The sequence below is a fragment of the Schistocerca serialis genome, chromosome 2 (genome assembly GCF_023864345.2).
Source record: "Schistocerca serialis cubense isolate TAMUIC-IGC-003099 chromosome 2, iqSchSeri2.2, whole genome shotgun sequence".
NCBI classification, from domain to species: Eukaryota; Metazoa; Arthropoda; class Insecta; order Orthoptera; family Acrididae; genus Schistocerca; species Schistocerca serialis.
The window spans coordinates 545,692,388-545,715,723 of NC_064639.1; the positions used below are offsets into that span (position 1 = coordinate 545,692,388).

The 23,336-nt window shown below is 37.6% G+C and overlaps 1 protein-coding gene across 1 annotated transcript in view; it reads right to left on the reverse strand.

Moving 5' to 3' along the window:
* The window catches only part of LOC126457522 (CCAAT/enhancer-binding protein zeta), a 222,367-nt gene that overhangs the window by 140,570 nt on the left and 58,461 nt on the right, over positions 1-23,336 (reverse strand). Inside the window, exons 6-8 of the mRNA XM_050093865.1 lie at positions 20,049-20,194; positions 19,830-19,965; positions 13,593-13,795 (exon numbers count right to left, since the gene is read on the reverse strand). Of these exons, the coding sequence (XP_049949822.1) occupies positions 13,593-13,795; positions 19,830-19,965; positions 20,049-20,194 (485 nt within the window). The remainder of the gene's footprint in view (positions 1-13,592; positions 13,796-19,829; positions 19,966-20,048; positions 20,195-23,336) is intronic.

Genomic DNA, 23,336 nt, shown 5'->3' on the forward strand with positions numbered 1-23,336 from the left:
TTCTGTAATAAATGAAGTAATACGGACATCTTCTAACAGACTATAATTGTGTGCTCTTTTAATTAAGAACAATATTATCAGACTTATTTCATATAGGGTACATGTGATCAACAATATCAGCAATAATTAATAGCACTGAAAAAGTTTTAATTAAAATTATCGATATATAATCTCTCATCAGAATAACACCCGCATCAAAGTAGCGCTTCAGAGAAATCAAAAAGGGTTTAATGTAGCTACTTTTGCTTCTGAATTCTACTATATAAAACCTGCGTGGGTATAGTTAGTTCTTTCATCTTGTTTTCCCCGCTCTGAATAAGTCTACGACGTAGTTGTGACATGCGATATAGCGGGCATTTTCATGTTATATGTTACAGAAGGGATCAGGCCCACTTTTGTTAAACTGCAAGATAATTCACTGTAATTAATTTATACAGGACAGACTTTTGCCATACTGCCATGGACTAAGAATATCTGAGGAATTTTGTGCGCGAGAAAAAGTAATGCTCACTATTAAATTCTATTACACGCCGAATAACTGTAAGTAGGATCTGCAGACTATACGAAGGGACATTAAATTGAATATAAAAACGGAACTGGACACTTAGCTTTGTAAAAATAAAAGTGTATGAATGACTGTATTGAAGTATAGTAATGGACCATACATGTTTCTATAATATCTTTGGGAGACGAACTATAAAAAATCATGGACATTTTAGTTGCCGTAATTGCTGAAAGTAATTGTAGGATCAACCCCCTTTTTCCCTCTATACAAAAAGCAATCATTCATGATCATTTAATTATTATTGAATGTTGTTCTTATTAAAAAATCTAAAGTGATTTCCATAGGTACATTTAATTAGTAACTAGTATGTTATTAACTATTGTGTCTTCGGTAATGCAGCAACAAATGAAGGATGATTGACTGAGCAAAAAATTAACATTAATTATCAGGAAAACCTGAAATTTAGTTGTTGTTATAATGAAGATATTTGTGGTTCCTCCATCTGAGGTACAGATATAACAATCAGTGAGACATATACAGTAGATAACAACATAAACATCGTTCGTCAGAGAAGTCAATGACAGCAGATAGACGGAGGACGACTACATCCAGAATTATCCCAAATTCTTTGCAGAAGAAGAAAAGGTTATTTCTGTGCTGTTTAGGACTAAGGGCAGAAGAGATTATCTGAACTGAAGTATAATAAGTCTCTTGAGAATGTCTAAGCTGCCTTATGTTTCAGATGGGTTAAGTTTCAAACCTATGTTATGTCCCCATTTTGATAAAGCAATTAAGTCAGCATTTACCTTCTGGATGGGTGAGTGCAGTATAAATAATGTTTGCAAAGGGGGATAATAGTTGACACATCATTAACATACAATGAAAAAATTAATGGGAGCAGTACTGATCCTTGTGGGACACCTGATACTATAGTGTTCCACTATGACCTCTTTGTTCTGATCATCACACCTGCTGGCAGAATATAAGGTATGAGTGGATCCACTGGACAGTACTCGAAGAAAAGATTTGACTTTTGACATTGGCAAGTAGACTGTTAAGGTTGACAGTGTTGAAAGCTTTGCTGAACTCCAAGAAGCACATAAAAGTTGCCCCTTGTTTGACCACAGTTTGTTTTAGTTCATCAGTAACTTTTATGAGAGCAATCACCATGCTGCAAGTTTCCCAGAAGCCAGATTGGTATTCATCCAAATGGTTACTTGAGGTTAACTAGCTGGTAAGCTGATTGTCAACTATGTATTGTAAAGCCTTAGACAATTCTGGTAGAATGCAAGTGGGCCTATAATCAGATGGTTCTCTGGCAGATGCCTTTTTGAGTATAGGATCAGCAAGTTGCTAGGAAGATGAATGGTCAAAAAGATACATTATTATCAAGAGTAATGAATTGATGAGGAAATTGATCCTGGCAGATGCCTTTTTGAGTATAGGATCAGCAAGTCGCTAGGAAGATGAATGGTCAAAAAGATACATTATTATCAAGAGTAATGAATTGATGAGGAAATTGATCATTTGTACTGCAATATTGTGATGTCCTGCGGCAGCAGAACGAATTTGCGCAATTGACTTCCAGATTGTGTTGAGACTTACAAGCTGCAGAAAAATTTTTTTATTTTTACTGACTGCAGGTGCTTCATGGAATTCAATGTCTGTGTCCTTTTGCACTGGTCAAGAAGAGATGTTAGTGTGCAAAATACTCAATTACAAGGAGAGGTCCCAAGTGATGTAATCGACTTTTTGCAACCACCTACATAGTTGTGTAGGTATCACACTCTGAAGCCATTCACCCTGCTGGGCCCTTGTTTACAAGCAAAAGCCGAAAAATAATTTAGCCTGTTCCTCTACAACATTAAATTAACACCAGGTTTTCAACTACCATTGTAGCTAATGGACAGTGCAAATGAGCAGCAAACAGAATGTGACAGGTTCGATTCCTGTCAAGTTCCTCTTGCTTTTTTCTTTTATTGATTTTTATTTTTCTTCAGTTATCATCTTCAAATGTAATATTTTTAGATTTTCTAATCCATTGCCAAGTCATTTTAACCATTGTATTAGCTTCCTTTTTTGTTCCCATTTCTCTACCAGGCTCAACATCATTGGTGGGTTTGCACTTTCCAATCATAAATCAATTCTTTCCTGTTTATTTTTTTGTGCTTCCCTCTTGCATTTGTTTTGTGAGTGTATGGCATTTGAAATGACCGGCAACGCAAATTCACCAACCAGCAAATGTCATGACGAAAGAATGGAGGAATTTGATGAAGAAATAAGGAGAACTTTCACGAATGCCTTACTTTATGCATTGTGTATTTACAAGGAGAGATCTCGTCTTTCTGAAAATGCTCTCTATTATTTGAATGCAAATGCAATATGATGCTGTTTCTAATTGATACTGAAACATTTGAAAAATTTAAGGATGCTTGGATGTGCTACAAACGAGTGACAACACGTACACTGTATCTATAGGAAAACTTGCCATTCTCTGCAAGTGGGAAGTGAGCAAACAATTTTAAAATAAAACACGGAATACATCAGAGAAAAGTGACTAAATTCATTAGTGCAAATGACATTGCAACACTTGAAACTGCAACAGCAGAACGATGCAGAAAATGAACAGTGCTGATAGTTGTTATTAATACCAATCAAATGGGTTGCAGTTATAAATCAACATATCACTGATCACTGGAATTTCGAGGACCAAAAATAGTTTTGGTGCAAAAGAGAAATTTGGCAAAAGCCTTCACATTCGTACACAGTGCAATATTCCTTGACATTTGCCAGTGAATTGCTACCATGCATTCTTATGTATGCAGGAGGTCGGAAATAAATTTGGACCTATGGTTGCTAAAGAAATTGAATTTTGGAGTAAGAATATGGAAATGTGGTCATCACCTGCTCAAAATCAGGAAAATTAGCGAAAGAGCTATAAGCGCAATATTTGCTATCTCCAACGAAACCATACACAAAGAAAATGATTTTTTGTTACTTGTTGATTCATGGAGAGGTCAGATGGACAACACATCATATGGCGAAATATATGTGAACAGCTCTGGGGAAGCTACATGCACTTTGAAAATTATTCCTCCAAAATGTATTCTCCCTTGCCAGACATGTGACGTATATTTTTATGGCCAGGTGTAAAATACTATTAAAAAGCTTCAGAGCACACCTGAATTATTACAAGATAAACACAAAATTGCTACGCTTGGCGATATTATCAAAGTACATTAAATTGTTCTTTGAATTATGTGTGCACCAGCCTTTCAAAAGATGATAAGGTACCTGGTATGGATCAAAGTTAGGTAATGAAAAGACATTATTTCATAATGTGAATGAAGTGTGCTTTCCATTGAATTTGATAAAGAAACTATGTAAATGCAGACAGATAGCTTTTATAGTTTGTCCATTGTGTGAGAACAATTTGTGTTTCAAATGTTTGTATGACAATTACCACCCAAAAAACTGCGTATCTCGAAACGAAAAATAAATTTTTGTGCTGTTGCACGATCTACATGAATACTAATAACTATTTTGATTTTTAGTCACTTGATCGGTATTTTAAAATGATTAAATATTACAATATATAAACAAAAAAGAATTAAAACCATAAAAAGAATTAAAACAATATGGACAATGATTTCAAATGAAAAAGGAATGACAGGAAGACAATATGAGAGCAAATAAAAAAGTTAATGCAACAATTAAAATGACTTGGGAAAGGATTAGAAAATTTAAAAATATTACATTTGAAGCAAATAACCGAAGAAAAATAAAAATTAAAAAAAAAAATAGGAATTTGACAGGAATCAAACCAACCACCTTCTGTTTGCTACTGATTTACGCTATCCATTACACTATGATGGCAGTCGAAAGTCTGAAAGTCTGATGATAATTAAATGTTGTAGAGGAACAGGCTAAATTGTTTTTCGGCTGTTACTTGCAAAAGAGGGCCCACCAGGGTGAATGGGTTCAGGGTGTGATGCCTAGGTTCTTAACCTGCACCACATATAGCTGGTTGCAAAAAGTTGATTGTACCACTGGGGACCTCTCCTTGTTAAATTCTCAATAGGAATGAAAGGTTCAGCTGCAGATTAGGTTTACTTGTTCCTTGTCCTTGTAGATTTCCCCACAGGACAGAAGTCCAGTGAAAGTTCTCAGTTACTGAGTTGGTGTACTTGAGTTTTGCATTTCTAACTGACAGGCTAATGTGGTTGCGAATTCACTTGTATGTGAGATTATTCTCAGAGGTAGGATGCCATTTATATTTTTTTGTGTGCTGTGTCTCTGGTACTCATAAAGTGTTTGAGTTGATCAGTAAGCCGTGGTGCAGATTTTCTGCTGATTCTTAAAGTTTTTATCAGGGTGCATTTATCGTATGAATTATTGAATATCTCAGTGAAATTAGATGCTCCATAACCTATGTCAAAGCTATTTCCTGTCACTCCCCACCAAGAGGTGTCATAGGCGTCAGCTATAAGCTCAGACATAATTGCTTGAAGTCTATAAAAGTGGCCAGTTGCAGTTCGTTCTTTAGACTTGCAACAAATAATTCATGAATATTACATGATAATCAGGTAAGCCAGGTGCAGAAATTTGATCAGTGTGAATAGCTCTGTTTGGAGACTTCGTTGCAAAAATACTGACAGAGGTGCGAGTGTCTGCAGTATGTTGAGTTGGCCCAAGTGGGCGCAGTAAATGATTTAAGTAGGAAAGTATATGTTTGAATTTTAAAACTGCAAGACTGTTGCTTATAAAATTTATGTTCACATATCCAGCTACAATTGTGTGTTCATACAAAGATTCAAGACCTGAGAGTGTGGATTTAAAGCTAGAGATATGTCCAGCTTTGAGTGGATTGTATATCACACAGACAGAACACTTTCGAGGCTTACAGAGCCAGAAGGGATACTTGGCTAAAGCCACATCTCCAACAGTAGCATGACATGAAAGCTGATGTCCTGAAATATGCATCTGAATTCAGTCAAGTGGGCCGGTAATTACTCCATGTTTGCACGCGCGAGATGTAGTGTACAATCATTGTGAATAGCTCCCGCTATAATGCTGAAAGTAGGGACAGCAGCTGCCCTGGACTCTGGCATAGCCAGTGCCTTGCAGTATGTGGGATGAGTAGGAGGGGGAGGGGCCCATGGGCGATTAGAGGATGTGGAGAATGCAACGAGTTCAAGGTCAGTTACTCTTCCCTAACACAAAGCGCAAAGGTTGGTGCAAATACGGAGGAGTGGGCAGCAGAGATTATTCCTTGTGAGGGAATGCGACTGAGAACAGCAATGACTGTAAAAACAACAAACCTTCCATATTAAAGGTAATTAGAGTACTGTGTAGCTCAGATTGGGAGGAAAAAGCAGATGATTTACAACACCGATGCTGCCAACAAAGAAAAATAGTTTTAATAACTAAAAGATTAACACAGAACGCTAACAATTAAACTAGGAAATACCAAAGTAATATTGATTCTGATTTTGTTGTAGGCCATTTAAACCCAGCTACTATTATATACAAGACAGAGAATTCTCAGGCAAATAGTGATAACAGTACATAAAATAAAATAAAGTAATACTACAGTTAATGGTACTACAAAGGTGATAAGTGAAGGAGCTATTACAAGAACAACTACAGAGTTACAATTACAAAAACAATAGGTGAAGGCGCAGATACAAAGATAGCTATAAAGTTGACACAATTTCACGATAATATTTAAAGTACAAGGGATGTTACACCAGATTAGTGTTTAACCAAGGTGAAATGTGTTAAGTTTTTACTTTGGCTTACGTAGTTTCACTTAATGATATTCAGTTTTGTCATGTTTGTAACCGCCTTCTTTCCAGCTGTGGTCTTGATAATTTCTCTTTCTGTATCTACATCTGCATTTACATGGATACTCTGAAAATCACATGTAAGTGCCTGGCAGAGGGTTCATTGAACCATCTTCACAATTATTCTCTATTATTCCAATCTTGTACAGCACGTGGGAGAAACAAAAACTTGTATCTCTCCAGGCGAGATCTGATTTCTCTTATTTTATTATGATGATCATTTCTCCCTATGTAAGTTGGCACCAACATTTTCACGTTCAGAGTAGAAAGTTGGTGACTGAAATTTCATGAGAAGAGTCCGCAGCAAAAAAAAAACACTTTTGTATTATGATGGCCACCCCAAATCTTGTGTCATGTTAGTGACACATTCTCCCCCATTTCTCAATAATACAGAATATGCTCCTCTTCTTTCAATTCCTCAACCTACTCTGTTAATCCTATCTGGTAAGGATTCCACACCGCACAGAAGTACTCCAAAAGGGGACAGACAAACATAGTGTAGACAGTCTGTTTAGTAGATCTGCTGCATCTTCTAAGCATTCAGTATATAAATTGTAGTCTTTGGTTTGCCTTCCCCACAACATTTTCTGTGTGTTCTTTCCAATTTAAGTTGTTCTTAATTGAAATTCCTACGTATTCATGTGAATTTACAGCCTTTAAATTTGACTGACTTATCATGGAAACCAAGTTTAACAGATTCCTTTTAAAACTCATGTGAAAGACTTCATACTTTTCATTACTTAGGGTCAATTGCCAATTTTTGCACTATATAGAAATATTTTCTAAATCACTTTGCTATCTGTTTTCATCTTCTGATGACTTTACTAAACAATAAATGACAGCATCATCTGCAAACAATCTAAGAAGGCAGCTCAGATTGTTTCCTAAATCGTTTATATGGATAAGGAACAGCAGGGGGTCTATAACACTACCTTGGGGAATGCCAGAAATCACTTCTGTTTCACTCAATAACTTTCCATCTATTACTACTAACTGTGACCTCTGTGTGACAGGAAATCATGAATCCAGTCGCATAACTGAAATGATATTCCATTAGCAAGCAATTTGATTACAAGCTGCTTGAGGGAAAAGTGGCAAAAACTTTCTAGAAATCTAGAAACAGAATCAATTTGAAAGCCCTTGTCAATAGGACTCAACACTTTGTGTGAGTAAAGAGCTAGGCATCAGACAATGGAAACTCCACGTAGGAATATCAACAACATAGGGAAAGGTAGATTGCTACTTACTGTAAAGAAGACATGTCAAGCTGCACACAGGCACAGTCAAAAGACACGTATAGTTTTCGGCCACAATCTTTGTCAGTAAACACACACACACACACACACACACACACACACACACACACAAAAGTAAGCACACCTCACATACACATAACTGCCAAATCTGTCATCTCAAGATCTCAAGCTGGAATGCAACGTCATGTGGTATGTAAGTAGCAATCTAGAGGGGTTGGGGAAGGGGAAGGGAAAGGGATAGCAGTGAATGGATGGGGAGAGAGACAACACTGTCTGGTGGAGTGTGCAGGGACTGGACTGCCAACAGGTGCAGCATCAGGAGGTTGTGGAGCAGGGAGGTGGGGAAAAAAGGAGCAAAAAGGTGAGTAATGGGGAAAGATGGGTAGATGCATTGGCAGAGGGCTGGAAATAAACCGAGTGGGAAATGAGAATGGGGAGGAGACAATAGGACAAAGGGGGTGGAAACTGTTGGGTCGAGGATGTGAGGACAGTATGTTACCATAGGTTGAGGCCAGAATAATTATGATGGCAGAGAATGTATTGTAAGAATATCTCCCATCTGCACAGTTAAGAAGAACTGGTGGTGGAGGGAAGGATCCAGATGGCTTGGGTAGTGGAGCAGCCACTGAAATCAAGTGTGTTATGTTCAGCTGCATGTTGTGCCACAGGATAGTCTACTTTGCTCTTGGCTACTGTTTGGAGGTGGCCTTTCATCCTGATGGACAGCTGGTTGGTAGTCATACCAATATAATAAGCTGTGCAATGATTGTAGCAAAGCTGGCAAATGACTTGGCTCTTTTCACAGGTGGCCCGGTCTCTGATGGGGAAGGATAAACTAGTGACAGGACTGGAATAGCGAGTGGCACAGAGATGGACCAGGATAATGTGAAGGTTGGGTGGCAATGGAACACCACTTAGGAGTGCTAGGAAGTGCTTTGGGTAGGATGTCCCTCATTTCAAGGCACAATGATAGGTAATCAAAGCCCTGGCAAAGGATGTGGTTCAGTTGTTCCCAGAGTTGGAACAGTTGGGACAGAAGGGTAATGTGGGTGCCCATGGCTGTGTCATGGATTTATTTATATACCTTCCCTTCAAATGAAAAGTAGTTGTGTGTTAGGATAAAGTTAGTAAAGTGCATGAGGAATGAGGTAGTGGGTTTGGAGTCTGAAGGACATTGAGAAAGGTAGTGTTCAATACCAGTAAGACCATGGGCATGAGGGATGATGGTGTGCAGGGAGGTGGCATCAACAGTTCTGAGCTGGATCCAGGAGGTAAAAGGATGGGGATGGTGGAGAGTCGTGAAGGAAGTGACTGGGATCATTAATGTAGGAGGTCAGATTACGGGCAATTGGTTGGAGGCATTGGTCATAGAGTGTCGCAATTCTTTCAGTGTGGCCGCAGTAACCAGCCACAATAGGGTGTCCAGGACCTTTGGGTTTGTGGATTTTGGGGGCAATTAGAAGGTGGGTGTACGGCGTGTAATAGGGGCGAGGAGAGAAATGGATTCAGGGGAGATGTTCTGAGAAGGGCCTACGGCTTTAAACAGGGCTTAGAGTTTGTAATCCACTTCTGGGATAGGACACTCTGGCTAGGTTTATAGGTGGAGGAGTCAAGACAATTGGTGGAGGCCTTCTGCCAGGTAGTCACTGCGATTCATAACAACAGTGGTGGAACCTCTGCCTGCAGAATGCTGGACTTGTCAAAGACCTACTCTCCTTCTCTTGATCCCTGCAATGGAAGCACTTCTTCATATCGTTGTGGAAGACCCATGTGCAAAACCTCTCAAATCTACCCACCCACCACTTCTTATTCCAGTCCTGTCACAGGTTTATCGTACCCCATCGGGGCTAGGCTACCTGTGAAAGCAGCCACGTCCTACCAGCTCTGCTGTAATCTTTGCACAGCTTTTTATATTGATATGACTACCAACCAGCTGTCCACCAGGATGAAAGGCCACCGCCAAACTGTGGCCAAGAGCAACATAGATGATCCTGTGGCACAACATGCAGCTGAACATAACACACTTGAATTCAGTGGCTGCTTCACAACCCGAGCCATCCGACCATTTGGATCCTTCTCTCCAACACCCCATCTCGATCCTTCCCTCCATCACGAGTTTTATTCCCGCCTCAACCTATGGTAACATACAGTCCCCACACCCTCCACCACCAACATTATCCACCCCCGCTGTCCTATCATCTCCTCCTCAATCTCATCTCCCGTCCTGTTTATTTGCAGCCATCCACCAATGCATCTGCCTGTCTTTCCCTACTCCTCTCATTTTTGTTCCATTTTTCCCCCATCTCCCTGCCCCACAACCTCCTGATGCTGCACCTGATGGCAGTTTAGTGACCGCACCTCCACCAGACAGTGTTCATCTCTCTCCCCATCCATACACTACTATCCCTTCCCCTTACCCACCCCCTCCAGATTGCTAATTGCATCCCACATGATGTTGCAATCCGAGCCAAGATGCTGGAGTTGGCAGTCGCGTGTATGTGAGGGGTGCTTTCTTGCGTGTGTGTGTGTGTGTGTGTGTGTGTGTGTGTGTGTGTGTGTTTACTGATGAAAGCTGTGGCCGAAAATTATATGTGAGTGTCTTTTAATCGTGCCTGTCTACAACTTAACAATCTTCTTTACAGTAAGTATCAATCTATCTTTTCGTACATTGTTAAAGAGCTACTTGTGTTTCAAAAGAACCATCTTTTCTAAATCTGTGCTGACTGTGTGTCAATAGACCATTCTCTTTGAAAACATTTATAATGTTCAAACACAATATATGTTCCATAATCCTGCTGCAAATCGACATTAATGATATGGGTCTGTAATTTAGTGGATTACTCTTACTGCCTTTGTGGAATATTGGTGTGACTTGTGCAACCTTCCAGTCTTTGAGTATGGATCTTTCGTCGAGTGAGCAGTTGTATATGACTTTTAAGTATGGAGCTACTGCATCAGCATACTCTGAAAGGAACTTTATTGGTATACTGTTTGGACCATTAGACTTGCTTATTGAGAGATTTAAGTTTTTAAGTTGCTTAACTACGCTGAGGATACCCATGCTGGTAACTGTTCTCAATTCAAATTCTGGAATATTTACTTTGTTCTCTTTGGTGATGAAATTTAGGAAGGCTGTGTTTAGTAACTCTGCTTTAGCAGCACTGTCATCGATAGTGTTTCCACTGCTATCGCACAGAGAAGGCATTGTGTCTTGCCACTAGCATACTCTATATGTGACCACAATCTCTTTGGATTTTCTGCCAGGTTTCAAGGCAAAGTTTGGGCATGGAAACTATTATACACATCTCGCATTGAAGTCCGCACTAAATTTTGAGCTTCTGCAAAAGATCGCCAATCTCAAAGATTTTGCATTTGTTTGAAGTTGACTTGCTCTTTTCGTTGTTTCTGCAACAGTGTTCTGACCTGTTTTGTGTACCAAGGAGCACCAGCTCCATTGTTTGTTAATTTATTTGGCATAAACCTCTCAATTGCTGTCAATGCTATTTCTCTGAATTCAAGCCACATCTGGTCAACATTTACCATACAAGGGGTGTTTGAAAAGTCCGTGCAAAGACCGAGAGATGGCACCACTGGCACATATTGAGGTCATGTTTAGTTAGTAGCATCTTTGGAAAGAATATTGGTCTATTTATTTGTGTTTGGCGTTTGTGTGAATCGTGGAAGTCGAGTGATTGTCAAAAAATGGACGAAAAAGAATTTCGTGTGGTGATTAAACATTACTTTATGAAAGTCAAAACGCCTCAGGAGACTAAAGAGAAGCTTGATAAACATTACGGTGACTCTGCACCTTCAATTAGAACAGTTTATAAGTGGTTTCAAAATTTTTCGGAGTGGCCATATGGGCACAAGTGATACTCAACGTCCTGGATGCCCTGTGGAGGTTATGACCCCAGAAATCATTGATAAAATCCATGACATGGTGATGGATGACAGAAGAGTTGAGGTGCGTGAGATTTCCAGTGCTGTGGGCATCTCGAATGAATGGGTACATAATATTTTGCATAAATATTTGGACATGAGAAAGGTATCCCCAAGATGTGTTCTGCGACTGCTCACGCTTGACCAAAAACGGAATTGCGTGAAGTGTTGCAAGGGTGGTTTGCAGCTGTTCAAGAAGAATCCACAAGACTTTAAGCGTCGTTTCGTCATTGTGGATGAAACATGGATACATTACTATACTCCTGATACCAAACGACAATCTAAACAATGGGTTACCAAGGGAATATTTGCACCAAAAAAGGCGAAGACCATTCCTTCGGCCGGAAAAGTTATGGCGACTGTCTTTTGGGATTCACAAGGGATAATCCTCATCGACTATCTGGAAAAGAGTAAAACTATTACAAGTTAATATTATTCATCATTATTGGACCGTTTGAAAACCGAGCTGCAAGAAAAACGCCGGCGATTGTACTGCAAAAAAGTCCTTTTCCATCACAACACTGCAGTTGTGGTTGCAAAATTAATGGAAATAGGATTCCAACAAGTTTCACATCCCCGCTATTCTCCAGACTTGGCTCCCTCGGACTACTATTTGTTCCCCAATTTGAAAAAATGGCTGGCGGGACAAAGATTTCATTCAAATGAGGAGGTGATGGCAGCAACTAATAGCTATTTTTCAAACTTGGACAATTCCTATCATTTGGAAGGGATCAACAAATTAGAACAGCATTGGACAAAGTGTATAAGTCTAAAAGGAGACAACGTCGAAAAATAAAAAAGGTGTACCTGAAACACATAAGTAGCTTTTATTTTTGCAGGGACTTTTCAAACGCCCCTCATACATTATTAATTTGGAAGGAGTGGAGATTGTCTCTCAGGAAGGTGTCAAGTGAACTTTTATCTGCTTTCTTTGAATAGGTATATTTTTCGTTTCCTTTTGAAGGATTTGGGAGTTAAAACATTCAGTGTCGCTATGACAACCCTGTCTTCACTAATCTCTGTATTCACTTTGATGGTCATTAGTAGCTCAAGAGTATTTGTTGCTAAGAGGTCAAGTGTGTTTTCACAACTGTTTACTGTTTGATTGCACTCATGAACTAATTACTTGAAATAATTTTCAGAGAATGCATTTAGTACAATCTCAGATGATGTTTTACTCATACCTCCAGATTTAAACATGTATTCTTGCCAACATATTGAGGGTAAATTGAAGTCACCACCAACTATGATTGTATAAGTTGGGTATGTGTTTGAAATTAGGCTCAAGTTTTCTTTGAACCTTTCAGCAATTGAATCATCTGAGTTGGGAGGTCAGTAAAAGGATCTAATTATTATTTTATTTCAGTTTCCAGGAATAACTTCTACCCATACTAACTCACAGGAACTACCCACTTCAATTCTGGTTCAAGATGAACTACTTCTGGCAGCAACTTCTACTATAGTAAATAGAAAAACTGTATTTGGGGACAAGCGCATCTCACAATTTTAGTATGCTACACAAACTTTAATTGCAGGAAGATTCATCATCTACAAAACCTCATTCACAGAATTGCACCTGATAGACATTGATATAAATTATGAGAAATTAAAACCAAATTTAAAAACTTGTGAGTATAAGGCAAAATAGTTTATAGTAAATAATGTTGTTGCTCCATAAAATACATTTCATATCGAAGTGATACATGTTTAATGCTAAAATTGTTCACAATGCATCATCTGCATAAATTAAAAGTGGGAAATAAAAAACTAACAGTGACTGGAAATGAACAAGAAAAGATATTACTATGAATTAGAGATAAAATCAAGCAGTTTTTCTGCTAATTTATTTTTATCTTGCCTTAAGAATAAACTATTTTTGTGGCCCATTTTGTGCCTTGTTGCACGTATAAAGAAAGGAGACATAAAAGAAAGAAGAACAAATAATACAAGCCTATAAACAACAGGAAAATCCTCAAATGACTTCTCAAGTAGAAAGACAAGTAACTATAATAGATTATCAAATATTACATCTTCACACAATATTACCTGTCAGCTGATGTATTTTCTTGGTCAGTGATATGGAACAGCAGGCACAAGGCATGTAGACTGACATTGAAGGATGCTATATGCACAACTTTGTATAGTGTATCAATATGTTCCATAATAGTGTTAATTTCATTTCGAGCAAATGGGAATGCCCGATTGACTCCTGTGAATAATGCACTCATCAGCCTTGAATCAATCTCTCCCTAGAGGATTAAAAATATGCTTTATATAGTTATATTTCAAATGATTATTTAGTTAAAAATATTTTTGAAACAACAGATCATCTCTACTTCACTCATAATAAATGAATAAATGAAAAACAGTACTAGATTTGTAAATTGCCTTGGCAGTCAGGTTTATTACTTTGTGCTGCAAGTTTAACACTTATTATCTCAGCCTATGTTTCGCATTTATACACAAACACTAACATGTTCTGTGTACTATGGAATTATCTATTGGGATAAGGCAACTTTAGTCAATAACATATTTATTCTGAAAAAAAGTGCAATGAGAGCACAGTTTAAAGTATTTAACTGCAAATCTCTTCAGAGATATTGGAATTCTTGCACTGATTGGGACATTTCTTTTGCAATGGTTTTTGTGGCTAACCTTATAAATATGTTCCAGATGAAATGTAACGTACACAATTACAATAGGAGAAACAAAAAACATCTTCATCTAGTTGCAGCTTGTCTGGGTTTCAGAGTGGTGATCAACACCCTAGTGCAAAGATCCTATCACGCCATACAGAGGAACCCCAGCATCCAGAAAATTAAACTGACAGTATAATTCATTTAGCACTTCGCTCCTCGTATAAATTATGTGATTATCTAGATTTGGGATTGGAAATCTCCAGTCGTACAGTATTTACATATAACTGATATTTTTTATAGTTATCACTCTATTTCTGGAAATATTAAGCAACCATTAGTAGATCAACAACAGCTGTGCAGTGTAACCTGAAAAACAGCACTCTTTTCAAAGATGTGGTTTTCCTGTAAAGTACCTAAGATGTTCATTTATGGCTGTAAAAACAGGAAAGGCTGATGCAAGGTTGACAGACACACAAACTAAGAGGCAGGTGACTTTTGAAAATATTTCACTGTGGTAAACATGGAGAGCAAGAAAAGAGATGCATAAATTATAAAAACTCACTCGCAGCAGCATTTCTGATACACGCTGATGTAAATTAGGGGAAATTAAATTCAAAATTTAGTAACTTGAGAGTACAAGGCAGATACTGAAGGGAAAGAGAAGTTAATTTGTCTTCTTGATCATAATTTCATCTTTTTTATATCCTGTCTTTCACCTTAATTTAAGGTCTCAAGTGAACTTTTCTTTCATACAGCACAAGTGTATACCCTTTACTTTTACTTTACTGCTATCTTCATCCTGATGAAAATATGTTAGAAACATCAAAATGTTAGAGAGCCATTTGCTGTCTGCCACACCTGTTCCAGGTGGCCTTTTTTGATGGTTGGTATGCAGAATAAGTTGACAATCCCATTCTGATACTATTATAATTAGTTTCATGTTTAATACATACATCTGCTGCATTTTTATGTACCAACAGAGTGTAACAGATTATCTTTAATAATTTTTAAATGTTAATACATTCTACAAATATAGTTTGTGATAGGCAAGTCATTAAGTTTATGGACACAATGATTAATACCCTTGATTGAGATTCTCTTTCATAGTGTGAGTTGGCTAGATAATGTATGGATGAATAGGGAATGCCACCACTTACTGATTAGGCACAATTATACACAGCAAAAGAAACAATACTCAGTGCTGATATATTAATATTATAGTGTAAAGTATGTATATGAAACCCTATGGAAGTACATGTAGTGTTTCAGTACCTGATTCCAGTTACTGAATCTACATACAAATATTCTTTAGGTATAAAATATAGTTTATTTTACAGTCAAATGTCTACACACAAATATATACCTCCCAGATTTTCAATCATAATAAATACAGAGTCAATAAATATTTTCATGCACATATAGATCTCTTTAGTTTACAAAATTAACAAAAAAGGATTTAATTGCTACACAAACCAACTAGAAAAGAACTTTAAATTCTTTCAGATAAATTATGCAGATATCAGCTACTAGATAAAATGCTGGGCACAAGCTTGGTGGCACTTCGATTACATTATGTTTTTTACTCAACTTTAGACAGAATGGACCCTGGATCAATGGAAATTTGTCCCCACATTGGATGAATATAATTTTTGTTACATCAAATCAATGGAAATTTCCAGCTACGCCACAATCCAGGCAAAAGACTCTTTCGAACATGCGCCACCCAACAGCTGGTGGGGGTGGTATTATGCTACAGTGCACATCAACTTGTGGTTCTGCAGAACCTGTGGCAGTAATCAGAGGTGCCATGACAGCCCTGGTCTATGAGAACAATACTGTTGACCACATATATCCCTACAAACGTGAAGTCTTTCCCAATAGTGATCGTTTCTTTCAGGAGGATAGCTGTCCATGTTATTAGGCCAGAATTGTGTCACAGTGGTCTGAGGAGCATTATGGTGAGATCAAGTTGATTTCTTGGTGTCTTAATTTGTGTCATCTGAACCCAATGGAATACATATGAGATTCAACTGGGTGCCAGTTCTGCACCAAAATGCCACTTGCTCATAATTTATGGGAATTGTGAGAATGTGCGTGTGTGTGTGTGTGTGTGTGTGTGTGTGTGTGTGTGTGTGTGTGTAGACATCTGGCAGCACACACCAGCTGGGACCTATCAGGGGCTTGCTGACTCCATAGATCGCAGAATCGCTACTGTATTCTATTCCAAAACTGGACCAGAACATTATTACGCAGGTGGTCCTAAGGTTTTGGTTTGTTAGTTCAATAACCAGTGTCAGGAAAACAGCAAACCTCTGATCTATAATATCATTGTACTTTTTCCTTGTAGCATTGAATAGTGTGAGAATCCTTTCCTGCATGTCTTGGTTGCTTTCATGAGTGCATCTACAGATTAATGACAATTGTTTTGCAACTCCAGTTCAGTGCCTTCCCATTCAAATTTATTGCCATATCACATATTAAATTACAAAGAAACACATAATACACACAGTTTGCCCCAGTCAAAAATAAATAAACAAATAAAATAAAAATAGTAAACTGAAAGAAACTTGAAGTTCCAGTTAACGTCAACAATCTTTACAAGTTATTTGGTGTTTTTCACATGAAACTGCACTGGCACACTGCCACTGTAGAAGCAGTTCAGCAATGGTTTGTTTGATGTCTATGGCAATTTAGTGAGCAGAAGAAAATTAATACCTTTGAAGAGTACATATTTATGTGAGAGATATTCACAGAGACTTTAACAAACTAGCTGAATGCTTGTGATGTAAGAGAAAGTCTATTGAAAATTATATACAACCTTATGTTATGGTGTGTACAGTACATGAAAATCTTTGATGAAATAATAAAGCTGGGGTACAAGTAAAAGTTCTGGTGATTCAATTGTGGTGCAAAAACATTAAAGTAATCTGTTTGCTACAAATCTTGCACAGCAGTTATTGACGTTTGCACATGTTGACATCAATCAAGATATTTTCTGATGGAGAAAACAAAAATGATAATTTCCTCAAGAACGTAACAAGGAGATAAAATGGTTGCTGAGATTATGCAAATTTAGCTCACACAGTAAGAGAAGAGTGGCTAATTAAATTTATTTACATAAGACTATTCATGATTAGGCTTATAAAGGATGTTTTTATCATTAAAAAATGTTAGGTATTTAATCTTCCAATTGGAGGAGCATATTATCGGACAAGCATCTACTAACTATATAGCATAAGGAACTGTGATTCACCACTAACACTCTTAAAGAAAATTAAATCATTGGTGCAGTTGTTGGTAGCTGCTCATCAATAAACAAAAATATCATATATTTGATTAACCAGTAAACACACTCGCTATGCATTCAGAGTAGGGTAAGCAAATATCATGTTGAAATTTAAGAGAACAATATGAGAAGTATAAACTCAACTGAGTGGGAAGTTACTTACACAGCTGGTGCCAGGACTGCAATGTTATTCACAAACTGCTTCCATAAATGCAGATTCAGAAAATGTACACACAAATGTAGCCAATTTTATTACTACAAATAAGTATAACATTAACTTATGGCAAAAATTGACAGAAAATGTGAAGATAATTACGGTAGTTTTAAAATATTAGTCTTCGTGAGCCAATCTTGCAGCAGCCCAATGTGCAGGGACCCAAAAAATTTGCAATTTCTGATAAATGTGAATATAAATGCAAATTCTGCCTCAAGATGCAAAAATATGAAATTTCTGATAAATTCTACTTCTTAGCAAATTGTATCCAAATGGACCATGTAATCAGAAATAGTTTGAAATTCTTCATTTTCTGCATATAATTACTTAAAATGTACTCAATTCCTGGAACCAAAAATCATCTTTCCCACTCGGTGCTCTGGTGTCACACCAACTGTGAGCAGATGAATGGTTAGTACAAGATACATTCTACATAATCCAACACAGGACTCAACCATAGGACCTATCAACTTAGAACAAAGAAAAACATACATAAAGTTCAACAGTTAGTGTAATAAGGACACTTAAACGTGGCAGTTTTAGGTTGCAGGTGTTTTGAATTGTGATTGCATGAAGTGCTGGTAGAGATCTGGCGTGAACTACCTTGTTTACAACACTGCTAATGTCAACAAGCAATTTTATGGTAACCACTACTGAATGCTTTGGGTGGTGTGTTCCTCATTTTCTTTTCTTATTTTGAACTGTGTGAAGAAACTAATTCTGATTCATCATGGAGTTTGATTACTACCATCAAAGCACCAGACAGGACCAACGACCTCTACAACCATGTGTCAAGTTCTGCTTTCGCAGAAACAAAGAACATAGGTGTAGACTGCCTGCCCTGCGAGAGAGCTTGTTTTCCTGTACTGTTCCTTTACCCTCTGGCAGCCAAGATTATGGTTTGTTTATGCTCATGGCCGACTGCTGATTTATAACCTTCACTCTCTGCACTACAGTGCAACCAAAAAACAAAACCCTTTAATTCATTTCAACCACGCCGAAAGTCTCCCCCAACATGCGAACAGAGTTATTTTTGGTTCCACTTCTATACTAAGTACCTTCTAGAGTTGACAAGTATGAGTCACACAGCTATAAATGCCCACAAAAGGTTGAAATCAATACTCTGCAGATTCTTTAATTATTTGATTGGGCAGGAAAAGAAAAATAACATCGGGAAATTCCTCAAATCGAAGACATAAAAATAGTGCTGCTTCTCAAAAGAAATAACCATTTGTTGAAAGCATAAAGCAAAGACCATTTTGGAATAAAGCTTTTGAAATTTTAGCAAAAGCAAACATTCCAACCAAAAAGCTCCCAACTCACCACTTTTTTAAAGGTCAATTTGAAAGTACTATGGGTTCACTTTCAGGCAAGTCAGTGTGACAACTCTCTAAATTTGAAGGTCTAATCATTTATAAACAAAAAAATTGGATACAAATTTCACCAAAAAAGATGAAAATTTTCCCAAAAACAGATGCAAATTTTGCCATAAATTTTCAGTCCCTACCAATGTGTGTGTTCATGAATGTTGGTAACAGGCCTTACAGTATCCAGACAGCTAGTATAACACCCAAGTACTGGCCTGCAGATTGCAACCCTCTGAAGTAACCATACACGCAGTCACCTGAATGTATGTGAGGTATTGTCTCCACAAGATATAGAGTACTGTTCATCTGTCTGAGATCTATACTGATAAAAAGACACTAAATAGGATTCAAAACCCATCATGGGCTTGTTTATTCAGCTTAAAAATATCCTATAACAACCAACAAATTACAGTGGGAGATACTGCATGGAAACAGCAGAATATAATTTTTCTTGAAATTCAAAATAACTTCAATGAGGCAACACAGAATGTATAATCATCCACTACCTTTATATTAACAAAGCCATATATGCAGCATACAGGGATAGGATAAATTGAGTAGAAAAAAGATCATCATAAATGAAAAACACATTCAAACTATTCTTATTAATTATAAGTGCAATAGTGTGGTAGTTGCAGGTAATACAAAAAGAAGAATAGGATTCTCATTAGAAATCCATCATGTGCTACAAATTTTTCTCAGACATGTATGCATCATGTTTTTTATAAAACTATACTACAACAAAGAAATACAATTTTTAACCAATTCTACATTTACCTTTTTAACACAGGCTTTGAAGAAGGAAAAATATAACTTAATTAATGTAACTGCCAGAGACGCTTCATCTTTAGTGAACAACAGCTGTGTCAAAAAACACAGGCCATAATACTGAGCTCTTTGTTTTATATTAGGCCTAAAACAGAGAAACAAAAAAATCAATAAAAGTAATTCACTGTTACAAATATACAATACTACTACGATTTATTAGGTTCCCACCTGAACAGAAGTTTCTCAATTTCTTCAGTCACAACACCTTTCATGTTTGGATGTACATGAAGTAACTGAGTCAGGCAATACATTACTTTTGAAACAACCTTCTGACTTGGATCACCTAATTTGTTAACGAGATTTGAAAGTAACACCTATAAAGAAAATAGACGAGACACATTAATCTATTACACATACAAGTATATTACAACACTGCAACACAAGCAGATAAATAGGTTCTCGTTCAGCCAATAATCAAGCTTATCACATTTTTAGCCAATTTTTCTTTACATCAATAAGTAGGCAATAACAGGTACACTGTATTGGATGGGAGCAAAAGCATGTATTGGAGGTAACTTAAATTTTACAAGACTAGTATTCAGACATAAAATGGTTTCAGCTCTGCTTTTGACATCTTTAAAATTACTACAAATCAGGTTCAAGGATATCACAGGAGCTTACAAAGTCTACACATGAACTTCTTCTCATCTTACCAAGAAACTATATTGTAACAAAATAACCTAAGTTATGAAAAATGATAAGACAGTAAAATTAATTCTTATAAAAGTGTTTTCAGTTGAATAATTAAATTCAGTGCGCTCTGTATGCGTCCTTAAATTCTGGAAATCAAAGCTGCATGCAAACCAGTTCACATGGAGTAGTAGTTTGTAAGAAAAATTAAGGGTGGAAGTAAAATCCAAATTCCTCATAGCAAGTTGTGTAGCTTGTTGCTGAGGCAAGAAGGGCATGCAACACTAATGTTGAAATGTAATACACACAGTAAAAATGCAATAATAAATGCTGTTACCAGTCTAAAAGCTGAGGCCTGAAACATTTGACCTACCCAATTATAGCAGAATTAATATTTCAAGGTCGTCATTTTCAATTTTTCTTAAATATCTGTTCAAGCATCTATGTAGTGACCCTTAAGAAGATATTTAAGAAAAATTCACAGAGATAAAAATTAAGTTGACACAATATCAAAATGCTGAGCAATACGCTTCATGCAATTCCCTGAAGAAGCTAAGGAAGACAAAATTCGTGTCAGTATTGTTTGTTCCATAAAAACACGAGAGAACTGCCGGATATCAGTAATGTCCTGCCACGATATTTCGGCGCAGAGTCTTTTGGCCATCTTCAGATGAGTGCCACTGTAGTAGTACTGGCGAGTACGCGCTGAGCTCCGCTATTTAAAGCCGTACTGAGGTGACATTGCGCATGCGCTGCTCAGCGTGCGCGTTCGTAATGGTTCCATGCGCTGCGCCTCGCGCCCTCCACTGTGAAAGCCTGGCATATCGGAATCAGGTCGATTTCCATCTTTATGCAGATAACTACGTCGACTACGAAGTTTCTCTATAACAGGATTCCAAGCAGAGTTTAGCTGATAACCGTTATCTCGATTGATGAGAGTCTCGTTGTCAGACAATCTTATTTCCACAGATTCATTGATAATCGAGCCCAAAAGTTTGATGTATGGGCCAAAATTTTTGTGTCGTTGTAATTAATGGAATGGTCTGTGGAAATACAATGTTCGGCAATTTCGGACTTGGTGGGTTGGAGAAGGCGAGTATGCTGTTGGTGTTCCACAATGCGTTCCTGCACAGTTCATGTTGTTTGCCCTATATACGATTTGCCACATTCACACGGAATTTTGTAAACACCTGGTTTACGCAGGCCCAGGCCATCTTTAACGGATCACACCAGTGATGAAATTTTGGAAGGAGGGCAAAAGATGACTCCCACTTGATACTTTCTCAATATTCTGCCTATCTGTGAAGAAATATTCCCAATAAATGCTATATAAACAGTTGACCTGAAGGCCTCTTCCTCTTCCTTGTTCCGTCGTTTGTAGGTCTTCATCACTCTGTTCACTTGCCTAGGTGAAAAGCCATTCTTCAAAAATACTTTTTGCAGGTGTTCCAGTTCCGCTTGAAGACTGTCGGCGTCAGAGATAGTATGGGCACGGTGGATCAAGGTTTTGAGAACACCCATTGTTTGTGCTGGATGGTGGCGACTAGTAGCTTGTAGATACAGGTCTGTATGAGTGGGCTTTCTGTACACCGAGTGACCAAGTGTGCCATCACTCTTCCGTCGCACCAAGACGTCTAAAAATGGCAGACAACCATCTTTCTCTATCTCCATGGTAAACTTTATGTTTTCATGTATGGAGTTCACGTGACGTAAAAATTCTTGGAGACGGTCTGTAACCTCCCCCTCACTTATCGACCTTAATGACAGTGAAAAATTAAACCGCGTGTACCTAATGGAAATTTGGGAAAAGCAATCGTCACCGAAGTTAATCTGTCGGTAAAGAGGGAGGAAAGGGTTACATCTAAATGAAAGGAAAAATGCAAATGAAACTGGTGGAAATTAATTTTGAAAAGGGGTAAAGTTAATGAAGAAAGTAAATGTGCGGCCGTTACGTTAACAATTAACTAGCGGTAATTAGATATTTGAGATTTGGGGGAAATTACAGTCGCCAGTCCTAAGGACAATTACTATAGTAACTGAAAAAGAAAGGTAATTACACATATGATTAGCACTAGAAGCATGGCAACTGAAGGTTGACACGTGTAGTGTGAAAACTGAAAGTTTGTCAGAAGTAATAAATTTCGCTACACTCTGACATAATTTAGCAATAGAATTAATAAAACCGGAAAATCGAAAGTTAATTTAGTGACTGAAGTTAATAGTGAGCTTTCTTTCTGAAGCACATCGAAATTCAGTAAAATTCGGTTAGTCTTGGACTACCTCAACAATCATTTCAAAAGCTACTTGAATCTACGCAATTTAGAAATAAGAGATTTAACTTTGAACTTGAATTAAATGATTCTGAACAATTAACAATAGTAAAATTTAGTACGTACCAAGCTGAGCTGCAGTCACAGGTAAGCTAAAATATGGTAACAAAACTAACACTCTTAATTTGTGCTTGTGTAATCTAAGTATTGTAGCCAACTATGAATGCTTAAAGTGAACTTTGAAATTAAAGCAGTGAAATGGAATTATGCTGGCGTTTGAATTTCAACGACACTCGGGTTCATTTCGGAAAAGGAAGGGACCCTGCTTGGTAATGCACTTGGGACAATGAGCAACAAAGGTTCATGCTAAGTAGCTGTAATTTTGTGATGCAACAATTTTAAAAGTTTGAAAAGCTGAGGTCTGCAATACAGTTCTGAAACTTTACGTGCTTTTAGTCTTCCTTGTTGGTTGATTGAAGGTTTGAAGCCGTCGATCGAGGAGGTGGCGGCAGTCACTCATTGTCGGCCGTCGCTGTTGCAGAAGCTGGATGCTGGC